Source organism: Hesperophylax consimilis, chromosome 26 (genome assembly GCF_061612785.1).
Source record: "Hesperophylax consimilis isolate HC1 chromosome 26, BYU_Hcon_1.0, whole genome shotgun sequence".
NCBI lineage: Eukaryota > Metazoa > Arthropoda > Insecta > Trichoptera > Limnephilidae > Hesperophylax > Hesperophylax consimilis.
This window is the reverse complement of record NC_142861.1, coordinates 717,444-734,105: the sequence shown is the minus strand read 5'-3', so window position 1 is coordinate 734,105 and position 16,662 is coordinate 717,444. Positions and strand designations below refer to the sequence as shown.

Below are 16,662 nucleotides of genomic sequence, written 5' to 3'. Positions count from 1 at the left end.
CGAAAACGAAGGAGTAAGAATTAATTCCTCCCCCCCAGTTCTTAACCGGTTGGCCAATGGCGCTAGAGACAAGATAGGATAACCACGCGGCGTGAAATTAAGGCATTTTTTAGGCGGCGAGAAAAATACCTGGGACAATGATAAGATATTTTTTGTAGAAATCGATGTTTCTAATCTATTACCTGCGTATCGGTGTCGCCTACCTACTTTGTCAGTTCACCGACACTGCGAAAGAATTCAGAGAAGAATATGTAGGAGCAAACTCTCGAAGCCGGTAATTAAAGGTAGCTACGCCATATACCGGTAAAATTAGTTTTTTACACCAATAAAGACCGATGTTGTATCACGTTTAGTGGATATTCGAGAGCCCAAATTTGTACAAAGCTGACATTTTCGACAGCTGTGCTGTGGAATGATTTGTCGACTTCATGTTTCATTTCTATAACAAAACAGGTTCTCTTTAACACCTTGGTTCATTCCTTCATAGCATCCCAAAAGATAACGTATTTTTCTGCCTCCTGTGTGGTGCTACCTAATATTAAAAAAATTCAACCGGTAATTTTATTTTTTTACTATAATACATCTAATTTTAAATGTCTCAAATTAAAAATAAATAAAAAATGATTTGACTGAGGATTGTACCTTCCTTCCTAGGGACTGGATTCAACCGCACTAACAACCTTTCCGAATGCCGATCTTGTAGGATCAACAACTGTTTCGTATTTTAACTACTGTAATGTCATCCGATTTCAGAGAAATGTGTAAAAGTTCGCGTGTGTGTACGTAGTTGCCACCAAATTGATAGAGTATACCGTCATCGACAACAAGTCTATCTGCTCGATCGGATGTCAGGAAGTGGGTTAATTCCCGCTTACTTACTTATATTTTTTATCACCGAAAACGTAAGTGAAATTCAAATAGAAATATTTAAAAAGGAAGCATGGTCACCCGACATTGAGCCCACCTGATCACATACACACATACAGACACACCTCGCAATATTATGCACCATTCGAAGGCGTTGCCGTCAGGTAACATAATTCCATGTCTTCCCCCTTTATAAATTATGCATAATGCACGTGGACTCAAGTGCCTTTATTGCTTAGATTAGGCTTACGATATGGCGATTTTTAATGGAGGATAATTCGGTTAATGAGGCTAAATTGGAGGAAGCGGCAAATTGTATTGTTTACGTGAATGTCATGTCACTCATTATTGGCGGTAGTTAAAGACAAAGTGCATCACGACTTTTATGATATAAGTTGATGCATTTTAATTTGTTTTCTGTTAGTGCATAATGCATTTCTTGTACGATTATGGGTAGGTACCTACTTAGAAAAATAATATTTGGTTTTCTTTTATGTTTGATGTCAGCGAATTCGAAATTCGCGCCACTTTCTTTATAAATGTTATTGAATTTTTGCATTTTTTGACGGTAGGTACCAAAATTCATCGTATTTTAACGATTTATAAAATATATTTTATGATTCTTTATTATTTTTAAAACATACTTATTCTTTTCGAGTTTTTCTCAGGCAGCCAAAAGAGCAAATAATAAACAATAAAACGTTTAATTATTGAAGACAATACTAGCGATCCTCAAACGAAAATTTGAATCCCCTATTATCTTCAAAAAATACCATTTATTTTTTTTAGAACTTAAAAACTTAAAGAGTTAAAGAGAAACTTATTATAAATCGGTAGAAGTTGGGAATGCGGGGGTTTATATGAGTACCTCCTGACCTTCCTTTTCCCCTCAGCATCATAACATACCCCAAATGCTGGCTCCAGACAGTCGGGAATCTTGTGTATTATTCATATTTTAAAAAATCTATACAATTTTCAACATTCATTTATTTATTACATTTTTAATAATTAAATTGCAAATTCATTTAATTTTTTTCTTTGGCAAATTTTTCCTGCAAATCCAATTTCTTAATCTTTCCAACATTAATTTGTCGATCTTCATAAATGTTACTAGCTAAAGTTATAACTTGCGGTTCTTCGGTGGCAAAATCTATTTTTTCGTCTACTTCAAGCAACTGATTTGTGTTTACTGAAGTTTCATTATATCCTTCAGTATGTTTGTCTATTAAAGCAGGTTTTTCAATTACATTTTGTAATGGACTATTCTCTTCTGGAGTAGGTTTAGCTTCGTTGTGGTATTTCCTATTGTGGTTGGTGAGGTGATATTTGAGAGTAAAGTGTTTTTTGCACAGTTCACACCTGCAAACAAATAACATGATTGGGAGTCACAAATGCAAAAGTCCAAATATGTGAAATAATTTCTACAGTAGGCAATTAATTATTATTTTTTTACTGTAACAACTTTTCTTTGATAACTTAAGAAGGTTATACCTATCAATGTATAACATTAAATCTAAATATAAAAGTAGCTATTGACTTACGAGAAAGCCTTGTTCCCCGAGTGAGTTAGTTTGTGCCGGTTGAGGACGTAGGAATACGAAAAGGTTTTAGGACACATTTCACATTGGTACGGCCTCTCTCCTCTGTGACATCTGAAATCAAAAACCAAACACATCGTATTTAATCAATATGTAGTCGAGTTCATGCACATCTAATATTCACCTAGCAATAATGTATGTAACAGTAACTTCGGGACTCTAGAAATTAAGGATGGCTGTCGAAATTTTGCATTTTGACATAAAATTCGAGTTCATCTCCCTCTTAACCTCCCCTGTACCAATTTTGAACCAGATCGGTTAAGAACTCTAGAATTTCAAGATGGCCGATTTGCTGCGATTGTTTATTCGCAAGGGTGTGGATTACACGTGTGTGCACTTACATGTGTGCACTTGTATTTGAAAGAATGAGTTTGCAACTGAACAGTGGCGCGACTGGAAATCACAAGTGGAGGCGAGGCCTTACAGAGCATGCACCCTACATACTATAATATTTTATGAAAACTTCTACAGTTCTCTTTCAAAATTGTAGATGGCACCACTTCTGTTGGCATGCGGAACGAGTGTGTACGACAGATATTAACGTAATAATTCTATCAGATAATTCAGAAAAAGCTTGCATTCTTGAATTTCTAATGGTATTTTTTTTTATGTGTCGGACAGTGGAGACAGCGACAACGCTAATGTATGTTGTGAGGCTGACTAGGATAGTGGGAAAGGGAATGAGATGGGAAGAGGAAGGTGGATATTCAGATCTGGTCACGAAATACGGCTAAAGCTATTTCAAGTAACGTTTCAATTCAGGTGGTCTGAGTATCTTCCACTTTGGAACATCACGCAAATATACTATATATTATTAAATAAACAACTAAAATTTACTTGCACACACCGGGATTTGAACCTGCAACCTTCGAATTGCAAGTCAAGAGTCATACCCTTCGACCACAGAAGCTGTCATTGAAAGTATTCGACATCATTGTATTTTCTGCCTCTTTTGTTTACATTTAAGACATGAGAGTGTGCAGAAAAGGAGTGGATCAGGACGGGAAGAAATGAGGGCTGAATGAGAATGGCGAAGAACCCAGCATAAGAGAGTGTGTCGGGGGATGTAATGCCGCTGAATACAATGATGTAGCGGGGTGGACTATACATAATGTGTGTTGTGTTCACCTCTCGTGTTTGAAGCGACTGCCCCAGTCGGTAAACCTCCTTTCGCAGTACTTGCAGGAGTAGGGTTTAGTGCCCGTGTGGGTGTTGAAGTGCTTCTTCAGTTCGTTGATCACATAGAAGGACTTGCCGCAGGTGCTGGAAGTAACAACTACAGATGTAATACCCAAGTACATTTAAGCGAATGTTAAATACTCGCCCTGTATTAAATTAACCCTAAGAATTGTGCATAAAATAAATTACCTGCAGGTGAACGGTCTCTCTCCCGTGTGGCGTTGCTGATGTCCCTTTAGGCTTCCCATCAGTTTAAAAGATTTCCCGCACTGGTCACACACATACCTGCAAAAGTTACAATACTAGGTAATTATGTGTGCCTAAAGACGATTATATTATAGACCTGGGGGTGGAACTCTCGCTTAGCAATGGAACCATAGAATAAAAATCAATACAGAGTTGTGTTTCATCATAATTAAGAAATTCAAATATATTTATTAGGCACATCTATATAGGTAGAGTTGGGATGGCGATACATAATATCAGCTTAGTGTAAGAGAGACAAAGCGCATGTCAAATAGGCTAGAATCTAAAGGTACCAGAGGCGGCTCTAGGGATTCAGTCGTGGTAGGTCATTTGAAAAAAATGTGTGACTAATCTTTATTTGATATTGTGAAAAATGCCCATATATTATTAACTATATCAATTTGTTATAGAGTTTTAGAGTCGCGGACTCTAAATAAATATTATGTTAATATAATAAATTGGAAATAAATACACAATCCATGTACTTACGGCAAATTATTTTTAAGATATTAAGTTTTAATGTAGTTGTCCACAACATTAAAATAAATAAAATCAGTGTTTGATTCTATTTGACAATGATTTTTTACGTTTTTTGTTTTGTTTCATTCTAAATCGATAACAACATAAATAATTATTCTAATCCTTTCCCGAACTATGCAATTGAAAAACAACCATTGTTCCACACACTACAAGCGTGTAAAATGAAAAAACGACATTTGTTTATGTCACCATCTCTGTAAAACATATAATATTCACCGTGTTGTCTCCCCCACGGTCATGACCTAAGCGTCCCTAAACTTTCTTCGGAAGCTAATTTTTACTTCGACGAAAAATATAGTGCCATCTCGTTTATTCTATGGCGCGCGTAGGGACAGAAGATGCCAAATTGGACATTCTTTAAATTGACCCAGCGAATCGTGTGGACTTGTGAATGAAAGCTTCTATTAGAGACAACAGATGTCACTGCTAGTCACTCGCCGCCGCCGCTGTTTCGCGTTACATTTTAAATGTTTTGATGCACATAATTGATTATTATATTTATTATTGTTGTCTTATAATTTTGGGGGGTCAAACACCAATTGACCTAAGGGAAGAACCGCCACTGAAAGGTACATATTAATTCAGTGGAGGAGAGATGAGGCCCTCTTCCCTCGTGGGGCCCTCAGGGAACCAAGGGTGAGTGGAATCTTTCATTGTAGGTCCTTCAGGGAACCAACGGGGAGTGGACTCTTCCCTCATGGGTTCTTTGGGGAACCAAGGAGGAGTGGAATCTTTCATTGTAGGTCCTTCAGGGAACCAACGGGGAGTGGACTCTTCCCTCATGGGATCTTTGGGAAACCAAGGAGGAGTGGAATCTTTCATTGTAGGTCCTTCAGGGAAACAACGGGGAGTGGACTCTTCCCTCATGGGATCTTTGGGGAACCAAGGAGGAGTGGAGAGGATTCAGTGGAGGAGAGATGAGGCCCTCTTCCCTCGTGGGGCCCTCAGGGAACCAAGGGTGAGTGGAATCTTTCATTGTAGGTCCTTCAGGGAACCAACGGGGAGTGGACTCTTCCCTCATGGGTTCTTTGGGGAACCAAGGAGGAGTGGAATCTTTCATTGTAGGTCCTTCAGGGAACCAACGGGGAGTGGACTCTTCCCTCATGGGATCTTTGGGAAACCAAGGAGGAGTGGAATCTTCCCTTGTGGGGCCTTCAGGGCACCAAAGGGGAGTGGAGAGGAGAGATGAGGCTGTCTTCCCTTGCGGTGCCTTCTGGGAACCGAGGGGGATTGGAGAAGAGAGATGAGATCTGGAAAGACACATTGTGGAACCAGAAGACATAGCCACATATACAATAACAACCCTGGTGAACTTTATAAAAGGGACCGGGTTGTTGTTAAAGGAATGAGGTAAAATGGGAGATAGCACAATGGGCCTATGGTCTAAGTGCTCACGGGAACTATAAGTAAACCGTCAAGTTCAATACTCACAGTAACTGACCTAGCGAGTAACTGACTTTCGGCAAGTTATGCTAAGTTTAAAGGTCTGTACTATAAATAGATGAGTCTATAATTAGATGAACTAAATAAATCCCAAACTAGGAACCCAATTCTGTGTTAGTTTTTTTTAAAGATGGATTCAATTCAATTCAATTTTGTTTATTCATTTCAAAAACATTACAAAATTGTTAATTTCAATGCGTTTTACAACAGTGTGTATATCAACTATACCAGTGATAATAGAGCTTGCCTTTTAAAGGAAGCTTCATTGATGCTAAAAATGTCGATATCCGAATTGATTCTGTTCAACAGCAAGATTGCTCTCCCCACAGGCATGACCATTGGCAAGTTAGTTCTGCAGGCCGGGAGATAAAGTAGTCTATGTTGTCGGTGACGTAGATAACCATCGGGAACATAGAAATGAATGCTCTCCATGATGAGCGAGTTTTCAAACCATCCACGAATCAGTCTAAAGAAATGTGCAGCAATGCGCACATCCCTCCTGACCCGTAGATAGTTCATTCCGAGCATACCCAAAAGAAAATCAGTGGGATAGAGCCACGGGTAGTAGCCATACTGCCTCATGTAGAGAAATCTCAAGAATTTCTTCTGAACTCTCTCCAACAAGAGAAGATGATGTGATATAAAACTTGTGGAAGAAAAGGTACAGGTGATTTCTGACGTGACGATTGTCACCACGGGAAGATCGAGTCAATTCGTTTTCTTCTTTTATTGAAGAAGAGAATGAATTCTATAAAAGAAGAGAACTAAACGGTCAAGAGGAAGACCAAAGAAAATGATTTCTGACGTGACAATTGTCACCACGGGAAGATCGAAGAATACAAATACAGTCAAATCGAACCAGTTTCGGACAACTTAGAAGATCATAAATTAGTTTTTAATTTACAAGATGACTCTTCAGATGAAAATCAATTTTGTGGTAATCGTATTTGTTTAGGGCGGCTATTTTGTATTACCACAGCCGTTCCGCATGTGGACGACTATGGCTTTACTCATTGTTCGAAATTGGTGCATACCCATAAATAAATTGGTGCATACCCTTAAATAAATGAATTTATTTTTGAGCGAGGATATTATGAACCAACTTTACCAGAGGAACCTATAATTGTGAACCTACTCTACCCCTTCTTAATGTGAATTCTGACCTCCCCAATTAGCATTTGTTGTGAGGCTGAATTGAGGGGAAGTACCTGGCTATTCTGATGTGGTCACCAAACATGGCAAAAGCCATTTGGAGCAACTGGAGGGACACAGCAGGAACATACTCACATTGGTTTATCAGCCTTGTGTCGGCCGCTATCATAAGTCTTCTTTGGTCTTCCTCTTGGCCGTTTAGTTTCAGGAACTATTTCTTCAGAAACTAAATCCGCTAAATCATCATCAAAACTGTTGTACACAAAGTCGTCTTCCAGTTTCACAGTCAATTCGTTCTCTTCTTTTATTGAAGGCACCAAACACTTTGCTGAAGCTGAAAATATACAACATGTAGATGGCTGTTTCTAAAATAGCAACTACTCAAAAATGTTAGTTTTTTTTTTCCTTAACTCCAAGTAGGAGGCCCGGATGAAAATAATTTCCCTCAGGGCCTATGTCATCTCTGGGGCTGCTATTTGGAGGGACTTTTTTAGGAGAGGAAGGAGTGAACATGGGTCTTGAAGAAACCGTATTTTGACTTGCCAAGGTGAAAATTGAGAAATTTTGTTTCGACAGAATCAATTTTCGAACACCAGTAAGTATCTCAAAGCTGTGCGATATTTCGAGGGCTCATAGTCAAACAACGTTATCTACAAATAATTGTAGGTCTTAAAGTCAAACAACATTATCTACAGATACAACTAACTAACTAACTAACTAACTGTTGTATCCCACAAACAGTTCTCCAACTCGTTGTGGAAGGAGATTATAAATAAATGGTTCTTTGTGATAAATCAGGGATTTATTAATACTTCGCGTATTACAATGGTGACTCGATAGTCGACCTTACTAGAAGCTGGCTAGTTGGGATATGAAACAGTAAGTTTGTCTGGGAGCATTCCCACTGGCCCTGGCGACTACTGGCCACTGGCTGCCATCTTGCGGACTTCCACGCAAGCTCTATGCACTGCCCTCTATGAGTGCGTCTATGAAGCTCTTACTTCCCAACACAAACCATCACGCCGTTTCCCGCAGGGGTAGGCAAAGAGGATGGACCACCAAACAACTCGGTTTTGACACACACTTCTTGCCTCATTCACATTCATACATGGTCTCATACATATTCTTCTATTATTCTGACTCTTGACATAGCCCGACTCAAGTATCTGATTCACTTGATCGTGCCATGTCTCCCTCAGGCGTGCCTGACTTCTGCTACCATTCGCATTTGCGTCATATACTCTCCTTTCTTGGTTCATTTGCTCTACATGCCCAAACCTATAAACGCCTCAGGGATCTCATTTCAACAGATACACATACCAATAATTTAATTATTGGTTGGTTTTGTTGTTATAGATAACATTGTTTGATTTGAAGCCCTCGGTCTATCATAAAAGGGTAATAAATATGTGTGTATAAATTTAAGAGTAATAAATATATTTACCAATGTTTTTACAGAATTCTTTGACAAAAACATTTTTGTCTTTCTTAAGTTTTTTGGGTTGTCCTCTTTTTTGTATGACTATTAATGGCAATTCTTCACAGATGCCATCTGTATCTGAGGCATTCTCTAAAAAGTTGAATAGAAGTATAATTTTAAAAAAAAGTATTCGCATTAAGCATGTCTAGCTATCCTTAAAGATTATCCAAATACTAAAATCATCGTTGTAGGAAATGTGAAAAGGATAATTAAAAAAAACAATCAAAGTATGGTTCCAATGTCCCGCCTTGGTGAGAAGAAGGCTAAGCTACCTGGGAAGACACTGTGCAGACCTTACCAGTAGTAATAATAAGATAATTCATTTCTAAAAGAAAAAACACATTATTTAATTTTTCTCATGACAAAGAATCATACCAGTAATCTCGGTGATAGCTTCAGTGATGAGAAAGTCTTGTAAAGATTTATTGCTTGTTTCACACTGAACTTTGAAATTATATGCAGTTTCTAAATTATGCAAGCACTCTTTGCATATATATTTAGGGAATTCATCTGTTCTTTTTATCTGAAAATAAATCGGTAAGTACAATAATATACACCCCTTTGCTTTTGAATTTTGAATAATTTTAAGTAAAGTGTATTTACCCTAACTGTTGCACATTTCATAATTTTTTTGAAAATTTTATCTTGATCTCCAATACTTGTAAATAATGAAATAAATTGAGATGCATTATTCCAATGCTTTTTAGATTTTAAACAAACGCGACACATATCTTCCATGTTTGCTTGTTATTGCATAATATCGGTGTAAAATGCAAACAATAATATATAATATTAGGTTATTGTTATCGGTTTTGGCCATAACATATTTATTTTTCTTCAACTTCTGACATTTGTGCTCCGGGCACATAAATAAACCACCCGTTTTGGCAAAGATAAAATTGGATAAAATATTTCTGTGTTGCTACTAGTTTTCTTTGGGAGTCGCTATATGCACAGCGACTAGTCGACAGGGGGCGTGGCCAACATATCCGAGCATACCCGAGCTGTTCAGAGTTGCAAAATCAGTGAAACGCGGTGGGCGGTGAAACGAAACGTCAGAAATGGCGTTGTAATAATATGATGTAAACAAACCTTTTTAGAATTACGCTAGGTTTGTGTAACATGGTTTGTGATACAAAAGAAAGTGCCCCCTTTATAGCTCCTGCTCGCGTCAAGGCAAGAAAAACATCCCAGTTTTCAAGTAGTTTAGCGGCTACGCTAGGTTTGTGTAACATGGTTTGTGATTCAAAAGAAAGTGTCCCCTTAATACCGCCTGCTCGCGTCAAGGCAAGAAAAACATCCCAGTTTTCAATTAGTTTAGCGGCTACGCTAAGTTTGTGTAACATGGTTTGTGATTCAAAAGAAAGTGTCCCTTTTATACCTATACTTCACTTCGGGTATGATCGGATATTTTGGCCACGCCCCCTGTCGATTAGTCGCTGTGCATATAGCGACTCCCGTTTTCTTTATGTAGGGAATTATTTTGCACCTCTAAAAATTTTAAAAATCCTTTCCAGATTGGCGAAAATTGGTTCAAAATATGAAATCTTTGCAAAAATAAAATTTATTATTCTCATGTCTTCAGTTTTATGTATGCCTTTCGCATTCCAAATATTATATTATGGCGACATCGTGGACGAATGAGAATTCGTCCCAATAATGTGATAACATTATATATTTAAATATCCGACTGTAGTTCCTGTTTACTGATGCAATAAAGCTGGTTGTCGCAAGATTCTAAAATCTATTCAAATGGTTTATTCCACACCAATAATTATTGTCGCCAATTCCACGGTGTAATAATTTCATCTATGACAATCGCTCTGTCACTCTTGTCAATTTAAATGTCAAATCCGTCGAGTGGTTTATTTATGTGTCAAATTATTTGAAAATGTGTCGCTCATTGGTTATTTTGGTAGTCTTATGCTTTGTTCACAATATAATTGCGGGCACTGCCGAAGAGGAACATGGCGTGAAATACGCTGACAAGTGTGAAGCATGCAAAATTCTTGCCATCGAGTTACAATCGCGTCTGCTGGAAACCGGCAAGTCTCACGATGTGATAGTGATTGGGTATTCGTTGGACGATGTGAAGCCGAAGAAGCGAACTAAATACGAGAAATCCGAGCTTAGACTAATAGAGTCTCTGGAGGGAGTTTGCGAAAACATTCTTCAGTACAATCTGCATAAAGAACGCGAAGACAGCACAAGATTTTCTAAAGGGATGAGTCAAACGTTTCAAACGCTCCACGGCTTGGTAGATAAAGGAGTGAAGGTGGATCTAGGGATTCCTCTAGAGCTGTGGGACAAGCCTTCTGTAGAAATAACAGCCATGAAGACTCAGTGTGAAACAATGTTAGAAGAGAATGAAAGTGATATAGAAGATTGGTATTGGAAGCATCAAGATGTCTCATTGATGGAGTACTTATGCAGACAGAGAGTCCTGTCAGAAGGTAACTCAGAGTGTTTAGATCAAAAGCTAAAGGGCGATACTGGCAGCCCTGCCAAGAAGACTGAATTATAATTACCCTCGCCCACGTAAATCTGTTTAAGAAGACTGCAGTACGAGATGTAGCTGCCTCTGTTGAGGTGGTCTCCAATATAAGAAGTATCCAAGCATTTTAATAAATCAGACACACACAACTAACTGCCATAAGTCAAACTGATAATAGACTGACGTTTTGCGTCTTCATTGTGTATATGGATATGTAATTACAATCTTACAAAATGATAGCTGCCAAAAATAAACCTTAAGAAAATGTTGGTAGCTCTCAGTCAAAGTGGTTGGATAAGCTTAGTGGTCAGAGCACTTCCCCGGCAAGGAAGAGGTCCTGGATTCAATTCATAGATGCGACTGAATCGTTTTCTGTTTCACATCTTTTGTTTGAGAGTCATTAAAAGAAGTGAAACTATCCATATATTGATTTGAATGAAATAGCTATTTGATTTAAATAGTTGCTCCTCATTGTAATAGAATTGATACTAAATATATTTTTAAATCATTTGTGCGTTTTAAGGATGAGGTTCAAGGATTAAGACCTTAAAAAAACCTGATTTTTTGTTTATTGCAGTGTTGTTGCCGGAGTGTTAAATATAACATGTGTTCAATAAAATCCTGTTTATGCTTGGTCATTCCAGTCTGCTAGAATTTGATGGAACAATCTAACCAACAATTTCCAGTGTAGAATTAAGATTTTTACCCATTTTTCTCACATGTCCCCAGGATATTTAACATTATTTTACAAAAACTTATGAAAGTGAATTGAGCGATCAACTAAATAATTTTATATGTGCTTTTATAATATTATTATTCAAACTCGACAGATACAATTATTGTCTTCATTGTAAGTTAAGAATCGAATTTATTTTTAAAATATGAATGCAGATTTTTTTAAATAGCCATTCAAATAACATTATTATTATTAACTGAGCAAAGTGAAGTTCTGTTATAACTCGACTGTTTTGCATTTCGTCTGTAAATTTGTTTATGTGTTCTGTTTCCGGTGAATTTTTTAAGATGGTGGCTGTTTTAATGGCTCTGTAAAGATGTCTTTTCAAATATAAAATCGTTATGTTTATTTGAACTTTCTCATTTACTTTATTTATTCTCATTCAATATTATGGTACCCATAAATAAACTAACTAGATGGATATCTTCAGGCTTCTTGTAAGAAAAAAATTGGACCTAAAAAACCATTTTTTTATTTATTGTTATTAAGTTTAATTTGTAGAACTCCATTTTATTTTTTTATTTTTTATATATTCAATAATATTGTTATTGGGTTTATAAAAACAGTTTATTTTTAAACAAGTTCTGCTGTGTAATTATTATTACGCGTGACAGCTGTTTCGCCCTCTGAAGGCATTATCAAACTGTTGGTAGCCCACTTACAGACGATACATTTATATTATTTCTAGGTAGGTATTTTAATTTCAATTACTGATTTCTTAATTGATTTCTGAGTAAAATATTAGAAATTATTAATGTTATTAACTCACTTAATGATAATATTAACTCACTTAATGATAATAATAAACCAACTCCGTTACACGTACAAAATAAAGGCCGTAAACTGAATCTTTTAGAACAGTTAGAAATTAACAAAAACTCTAATAATCCGAAAGCTATTCTAATTAATGAACAAACAAATATAATTCGTTCACCCCTACTAGATATCTTCAAACCTAGTGCAAATATGAGTGCACTATGAAGTACTTAATTATGCTATTAAAATAACCCTATGAGTCATCGTTTGGGAATAACTAACATAAAGACATTCAGTCAAATTTAAACATTACACTAATTGGGAAACTTTGCTGGGGTAATAACCATTAATAATTTCTAATATTTTACTCAGAAATCAATTAAGAAATCAGTAATTGAAATTAAAATACCTACCTAGAAATAATATAAATGTATCGTCTGTAAGTGGGCTACCCACAGTTTGATAATGCCTTCAGAGGGCGAAACAGCTGTCACGCGTAATAATAATTACACAGCAGAACTTGTTTAAAAATAAACTGTTTTATAAACCCAATAACAATATTATTGAATATATAAAAAATAAAAAAACTAAAAAACCATAGATATGCCAATATATAGACTATAAAATTCTCATTCGGAGCCTACTTATTATACTATACACCAATGAAAAACAATGAAAGTTTATTCCATAGACTTTCAGAGTTTTTCATTGGTGGATATAGTTAGACTGTTGAATAGTATTCCGAGATGAATCGGGGGTGATGGTTTGATATTGACGTATGCGCCTTGGTCGCAATTGTAGCGCCCTTCGTGGCAGCAGGACGCGTCCTAACGCTTCCTCCAACCGCTTTGTGTTTTTTTAGTATTTTCAAGGGAAATGAGGCAACATCCCTTTGAAATTATTTTTAAAATCAATCCATCAACATTTGAACTTAAATAAAAATAAACTTAATAATTATTAGAACTTTATAATATGTGATTTGAGTGCAGTGTTTTAAAGTGAATATTCTGAAATTTGCTCAAAAATATCGGACTTTCGAAACGAACGGCGACCGGTAAATGCACTCCAGATGTTTACAACAAATTTCTCGGAAACTGGGCAAGCTTGGACACTGGCAAGTTTTTTACTAAGCCCAGGGCAATTTATTACCCAACCGTTTATTGCGGACAGAATGCACCACTTCAACAATTACCAGGAACAGGATTACATGGAGATAAATGATGGACTTGACAAACGTCACAGCGGTGCTGCCAGGGTCTCTTATCTATGTGAGGTGTCAGCGCTTTATTAGCTGCAGATACATACCTGGACGCTGTTGTTGGACGCGGTGGACTCTCTTACTGCAGCAGCTGGTCCAGTTCCTTCACCACTTAGGATTCTTGCTGCAGAGTCTCCATCTTCTATCTTCGTAGAACGTCACAGCGGTGCTGCCAAGGTCTGGTATCTGTGAGAGGATAGTGTGTCAGCGCTTTATTAGCAGCAGACACATACCTGGACGGATGACGAACCTCGTGCTGGCACTGTTGGTGGACGCGGTGGACTCTTTCGCTGCAGCAGCTGGACCAGTTTCTTCACCACCTGGGATTCTTGCTGCAGAGTCTCCATCTTCTATCTTCGTGTCACCTGTTCCTTTACTTCATTTTACTTAACTTAACTTCACTCTATTTTTGTAATATTTATATTTTCTGTAATACCTGCATCAACTGTAAAGCGCCCCTGAGGTGATATCTCACAAAAGCGGCGCTATACAAATTATCCAATAATAAATAAATAAATAAATGCAGGTGGTTTTAGCTATTATCCATCAAAATATTATGTGGAATCAGGGTGGATATTAAAGGAGAAGTCATAAAAATGCAAAATAGGATCACCAACATTGTGCTTCAAACCCCATATTGTAATTTAATTTTTGTTGAGTTGCCATGACTACCATAATAAACGTGATTGCTAAACATCTGTTGTGGGTTTTAATGACTTCTGACGGGTGAATCCAAAATAATAGATTGTTAATCTCTAAATACTTCCATAAAATATCCTCCTTCTGACACATTTGCAGGAAAATGAAGAAGAAAATGCCAGATTGTCGAATGATTTTTTTAATATAACATGGAGAGGGTTTACCATATTTCCTGTGAGCACTCTGGCAGACCTATTGTGCTATCTCCCATTTCACCTCATTCCTTTGACAGTAACCGGGGTGAATACCACCAGGGTTGTAATTGATATTCGGCTGTATCTCCTGGTTCTACAATGTCTTCCCAGGTATCTGAGCCCCGTTTCCAACAGGACGGGTCATTGACACCATAGGTGAATTGGAGTCTCTTCATCCTCTTCACATTTCCTGCATCTGTTGGTATCTTCTACTCTCAATATCTGCATGTGTCTCCGGTGGTGACAGTGTCCTGTAAGTAGTCCTACCAGTTCCCTACATTTTAAATTGCACTGTATAAAATGAATGGTCACTTTTAGGAAACATACGCCAAGTTATGTCAGTTAATCATCTTTGTAGCTTCTGCTTGCCCTTGATGTTTTTTTTTAATTTTACAAATTCATTAGTCTAAAGCACGTACTTGATAAAACTTTCAGAACCACATAAATACCATGTACAAGAAGACACCACTAAAATTATCAGTGATGTGTGAATGCGGTGCGGTGCAGACTACCGAACATGTGGCCAACGAATGTTTGCTCCATTAATTCCCCACAAGAATTGTTGTGGTCCACAAAGCGACGCCCGCTGCGCTAGACTAGGTCAGAAACTTTGATTCCCCTCTGACTCCCCACCATACGAAAGAAAAATGTCATTCTTTTCTCTCTCATTTAATCCAGGTCTAAGACCTGTTACTAACCAATCCATTTTTACAGCCAATTTTTTATAACCTTTCTCACAATTTTGCCCAACCGATATGTGGCGATACAGCTACATAGGTGTCAAATAAAAAATGAACCTACATTTGAATCCTATAATTTCTATACCCGCTATATCCGATTTTTTGACAAAATGATCCAAGTATGACATCTTGTTCACATTTTTGTGAGCAACAAGAGGAGCCTAAAATTGAGTTTCAAAACCCTCCTTATCACGACCAAAAACCATGTTAAAACTGCGAGTGAGAAACCAAATCCGCTATATCATACAGAAAGTTACTATCAAAACGCGCTATATCGGATTCAACCAATCACAAGCAGTTATTTTGCCAAAATACAATATGGCCGCCGCTCTGACGCCACGCTCGTGTGTCAAAATGATCTACGCGTGTGTTTCTAAACCCGCCATGTCGGCTCAGTTGACTTTCAAAATCACGAAGTGAGTATCAAAATCCGCTTTATCCATTTTATTTATCGAAATTACTTAATTATTGCTAGACATATATAGAACAATAAATGCTTTTCGAAATGTTATTACTCCAATTCATTATATAAAAAATTGTAATGCAATTACTTATGTACGCTAGAGATGTGACAGTTTTTTGCGGTTTTCTCCAAATCATTGAAAGTTGATATAGCGGGTATAGAAATTACACAAATCATTTGGCTTGCTAACTTAACTTGCTGGCCCTTGTTATAGGTTGTGCAATAATGCCTTTCTACACCGGAATACGCAAGTATCCAATACTGATGTTGTATATTTATGTGGCGAACAACTTGTTGCGCACAGTCCGTACACGTCGCTACTGAAATCACGAGGCCCGCGTCACCACCACTCGGTGTTGAACTCTCAAAACTTCAAACTACCTAACTAACAGATGCTGTGGCTGTCGTTTTTACATCCCTTCGTCCTCTGTTGACTGTTTTGCTACAAAGTGTCTTGACACATGTGTAAAGTTTGAATGACGTGAGTGGACACAACTTCGCCTGGTCGTTGGAGACTGGCGTCACCGACGAGTTTACAAAATATCAGCAACATGTGCCTGTGTATGAACCTATGCACAGATGTATGGCGACAGTCACCAAGATACTTATATCGTCGAGTTTGATACACGTGCCTATGAAAAAAGGGCCTAATAAGTTTGAAACGTGCTGCGTGCCTCAACTCTGGCCGCAATACCTATAATCACCGTGTTCAAATGAAAAATATCAGTGAAAAGCTGAGATTTATAAAAATCTGTAAAAATATTACATATGCATTCACATGGTAAAAATAATAATCAGTAAAATAAGAACACAAGAA

At 37.3% G+C, this 16,662-nt stretch overlaps 2 protein-coding genes across 2 annotated transcripts; one reads left to right on the top strand and one right to left on the bottom strand.

Moving 5' to 3' along the window:
- Nucleotides 1-1,892: 1,892 nt before the first annotated feature.
- On the bottom strand, nt 1,893-9,380 carry LOC149410937 (uncharacterized). Its single transcript, XM_089647599.1, has 8 exons — nt 9,109-9,380; nt 8,881-9,028; nt 8,470-8,595; nt 7,161-7,359; nt 3,834-3,929; nt 3,594-3,728; nt 2,409-2,519; nt 1,893-2,226 (listed from the first exon to the last, which is right to left on the bottom strand). The coding sequence occupies exons 1-8, from the start codon at nt 9,241-9,243 to the stop codon at nt 1,893-1,895; spliced, it is 1,284 nt and encodes a 427-aa protein (XP_089503725.1). The 5' UTR covers nt 9,244-9,380.
- A 927-nt stretch (nt 9,381-10,307) lies between these two features.
- On the top strand, nt 10,308-12,196 carry CNPYb (FGF signaling regulator protein canopy b). Its single transcript, XM_089647157.1, has one exon. It carries the CDS (start codon nt 10,397-10,399, stop codon nt 11,027-11,029), a length of 633 nt encoding a protein of 210 aa, XP_089503283.1. The 5' UTR covers nt 10,308-10,396; the 3' UTR covers nt 11,030-12,196.
- Nucleotides 12,197-16,662: the final 4,466 nt, after the last annotated feature.

Bases quoted from the DNA above. Each gene is read 5' to 3' on its own strand.
- CNPYb (XM_089647157.1), top strand. From the start codon at position 10,397: ATGTGTCGCTCATTGGTTATTTTGGTAGTCTTATGCTTTGTTCACAAT.
- LOC149410937 (XM_089647599.1), bottom strand. From the start codon at position 9,243: ATGGAAGATATGTGTCGCGTTTGTTTAAAATCTAAAAAGCATTGGAAT. The intron at 9,029-9,108 runs GTAAATACACTT...ATTTATTTTCAG, and splicing joins TGAAATGTGCAACAGTTAGG to ATAAAAAGAACAGATGAATT. The intron at 8,596-8,880 runs GTATGATTCTTT...TCAACTTTTTAG, and splicing joins AGCTATCACCGAGATTACTG to AGAATGCCTCAGATACAGAT.